At 37.7% G+C, this 3936-nt stretch overlaps 1 protein-coding gene across 2 annotated transcripts in view; it reads left to right on the top strand.

Annotated features, from left to right (window-relative positions):
• Positions 1–496: 496 nt before the first annotated feature.
• The window catches only part of ubxn2a (UBX domain protein 2A), a 6870-nt gene continuing 3430 nt past the window's right edge, over positions 497–3936 (top strand). The window contains exons 1-4 of one of the 2 annotated variants that reach the window (XM_032543543.1): positions 497–623; positions 1219–1281; positions 1695–1797; positions 2913–3022. In XM_032543543.1, coding sequence (XP_032399434.1) covers positions 1238–1281; positions 1695–1797; positions 2913–3022 — 257 coding nt within the window. In that variant the 5' untranslated portion in view covers positions 497–623; positions 1219–1237. The remainder of the gene's footprint in view (positions 624–1218; positions 1282–1694; positions 1798–2912; positions 3023–3936) is intronic. The other variant, XM_032543544.1, reaches the window with a different exon arrangement.

Genomic DNA, 3936 nt, shown 5'->3' with positions numbered 1-3936 from the left:
GGGGGGGAACTTGGTGCACAGTCCTGAGTCCTGAGAGCAACTATATACAATACATATATAAAATAGCTTTGGATACACATTGTGTGAAAAGTAGATAAGTATTAACAAATAAATAAATACTGCACTGTAATGAACTGAAATGGTTAAATACTAAATAATAAATAAATAACATGTGGGTTGACATACAAAATATGTCTCTGTGAAAAGGTATGGAGGGACTTGTGGTGTGTCACATTTTACATAAGTCTTGTATGAAAAGATTAAGTGATAATACAGTAAATACAGTAATACAGTAAAGTTGAGCCAGTTACAGGTAACAGTTTTCAGATGGTGTTCAACAGTGGGACAGAGTGGGTATCCCAGATAGATAGATAGATAGATAGATAGATAGATAGATAGATAACGACCCCTGTGTGTATTATTGGTATTTCCTATGCCATATAATACTGTCAATAGTTTCAAATGCAATTCAATGTACTGAGTTCAGCAGTACAGCATTACGACAAGAGGGGTCGATTTACGGCACTGTTATTGCTTCACAGACATTGCTCAGCAGAATAACCGCTGCACGAGCTCACGGCTGCAGATGTGTAGCCCGGGATTAACCGACAAAACACGGACTGGTAAATCAGTATTTGACCTTAACCTTAACACGCGCATGCAAATTCACATTTACTGTGTGTGTACATGTAGATAGAATCCATGTTATACACATGTCCTATGTCGTTAGCTCTATAAACCCATTTAGGCCTACGTAGTTAATTAACAATAACGCTAGCTTGGTTTATCGATACAGAGCTAGCTAGCGTCCAATGACTTGCGAATGCCAGATAATGTACTACATATTTAACATAATTGAGCTAATAAAGGTTACCTATCAAAATATAAGCCTCATAAATATGCCTCAGAGGCATAACTGTACTGTAGGAGTGTATAGGCTACTGCAATAGACTTTTATTGCACTAATATTATCATTGTATATCATTATCATTAACGTTACTATCAAAATGTACATCTTATTTTTGCACTGCTATTATTCTCATATCGTTATCATAATGTATACAGCTTATTTTAGCACATATTATCAGTCATATGTTATTATTATTATTATTATCAATTATTACCCATATTTCGTTCTACTTTACGTGCCTTTGCAAATTGCCCCCCTGTGACAGGCACTATAATAACGTTTGCTTTGTCCATTTGTCATTTTCTTAGATGGAAAACACACAAAGTCATGAAAGAGATTGAAACCATGGGGGGCGAGAAAGATGAAAATTCGTAAGTCACAAACCAATTGGTTGCAAGCTATTTTTCCTTAAAATCCCTTATATTGAAATGGAACATTTTAAATTAAAAGTTCCCATAACTCGTAGGTGTAAATCAGTATTTTTCTTGAAATAAATAATCGCGATACAACTCAATCTATGGATTTAATCTAGGTCAGTTGTGTCAAGTGTGACGCATCTAGAAGGAGAAATCAATTTGAATGAACCGTAAAATGCCCAGGAGAGCACTTTTTCTCTTCTTGAGGTGCATTTTCTGGTTTACAAACCTGCACGCTTAACATTAATTGGGGGGAGCCAACTCAATAATGCAATTTCTGTACAATAAAGCCTGTGACTGCAGGCTGAATTCAATAAGACATATAATGACCGAATCGCACACTTGTCTATTTCTTAATGGGTTGTCAGTGAAGAAAATGAAGAGGAGGCTCCAATGAGGCGTAGTTTCTCGGTAGAAGACCTCCTCGGTGAGGTGGAGAAGATCTGTTACGATGCCTCGGGGACGTCAAAGGTCAGAAACCAAATCACACCACTAAATGTTCATGGCCATATCTCTGCACATGTGCGTTCTGCAGCTGACACAGTAAAGCTTTATTATGTCCACAGACGTATTATTTTTGAAAAACACACTGTAGACTTATAAGACTGTCCGACTCTACAACACCTGCACCACCTGATAATGTTGTAGTTTCTGTTTCCTTTTTTCTCCCATCTACACCACACACATTCTGTTTATCTTTATTATCGGTATTTATATTATTTTATTACAAGTACTTACTTCTCAACATTTATGGTCACAGGTTAATATAATTTATATTATGCTACCGACTCTTGCTTCATTACTCTAATTACACATTCAATTTGATTTTAACGTCACTTACACTGCAATATTGTTTCTTGTATCATGGCAACCGCACTTTAAAATACCTTTATTTGATGCCATTTTGCTTTACCATATAATCATTGTCCATTGTTTTGCCTGTATTTCTTGTGTGTTTACTTGTTTGTGTGTTTTTGGTTTTTTTTGCTGTTATTGAAGAAAATGCGGCTGCTGTAAGACGGAAATTTCCCCGTTGTGGGATGAATAAAGTTGAATAAAGATGAAAAAGAACAATCTAATCTAATCTAATCTAAGAAGAAGAAAGGATGAATAGTTAAGTTAAACAAGACACCCACACACTGCTCTAACGTAATATGCTAAATAATTAAAAAGAAATCAGGATGTTGTTAGACAGAGTAATCAGCAGTGACGTTACAGTTATAGGTTATAGGAGTGGTGGCCTAGAGGTTATAGAAGCAAGCTTGTGATAGGGAGGTTGCTGGTTCAATCCCCAGGCCAAAGGGATAAAATCTTGCACTCATTACCACCACTGATGGGTACTGATGGTACCCTTGATCAAGGCCCTCAACACCGACTGCCTGTACTAGGCAGCTTCCAGGTATGAATGTGACAGCTTGTTGTTCCAAATTAGATTTTGTTCTCAATCGACTTACCTGGATAAATAAAGGTTAAAAAAAAAAGTAAATGTGCTCACTAACCCACTCGTCAACATCTACGTGACCACCAGAGCATTCCGGATCACCGTAGTGTCTCATCAGGGCTCATCTTTGTGGCCGTCATTCCAGGTGGAGATGGTGGTGAGGCTGTGGAAGGATGGCTTCACTGTAAACGACGAGGAGTTTCGCAGCTACTCCATACCAAAGAATCAAGACTTCCTGGATGCCATCAAAAGGGGGTGAGTCAAAGTTGTCAAGCCAGAATTTTACAAGTGTATCGAGAAAGATTCACAACCTTAAAGCACTAAAGGTCCATAGTATCTTAAGTTCTGATAAGTTTGTTGAATAATATCGGTGACCTTACTTCTACTTCAACATGTGTTGGCCTACTGGCCTGTACTTTGTGCCTAAAACTACCTCATTTGTTCCTCTCACATTGTCAAGCGGTAAAAGATGGAGGACATTGCTACGTGCGATGGTTGGATACTGCAACGCATATTCTCCAGCTGAAGCAAATACCAAAGCACATATTATATATTTCTTCTGGCTCTGGGTTGTATTGAGTATGAAAATGTGTCTTGTGTCCATGACAAACCACTGTAAACTGAATATTTGAAGTTAATAAATAAACTATAGTATACCCTAGTATAAAACAGAACTATGGGGAACTAGATTACATAAATACCTAATAAAGTCCCATTTCAGTTCGCTCTCTCTCTCTCTCTTTCTCTCTTTTCTTTTTTTAGACTAGACTAGTACTATGTTGTTTAACTGTCAGTTACATGAAGTATAATCCCAGTCTTCAACTATTTGCCAAATCCACTGTCCAACCTGAAATTTTCCCAGGTAGGACAATGGTCGCAAAGCCAAGTGGAATGATGCATGTTGACTCACTGTGTCACTGTGTTTGTGTAACAAACATAAAGATTTCTCCTGGTTAGGTTTTGCTGGTGGATGACCAATTTTCAGATTTGACTTAAACTCAAAATGGTAGATGACCTTTTCTTAAAAAGGTCCTATGGCATGAAAAGTTCACTTTGTGAGTTTTTTAACATTAATATGCGTTCCCCCAGCCTGCTATGGTCCCCCAGTGGCTAGAAATGGCAACAGGTGTAAACTGAGCCTTGGGTATCCTGCTCTGCCTTTGAGAAAA

Source organism: Etheostoma spectabile, chromosome 18 (genome assembly GCF_008692095.1).
Source record: "Etheostoma spectabile isolate EspeVRDwgs_2016 chromosome 18, UIUC_Espe_1.0, whole genome shotgun sequence".
In the NCBI taxonomy this organism is placed as follows: Eukaryota; Metazoa; Chordata; class Actinopteri; order Perciformes; family Percidae; genus Etheostoma; species Etheostoma spectabile.
This window is presented reverse-complemented; position numbering and strand designations above follow the sequence as displayed.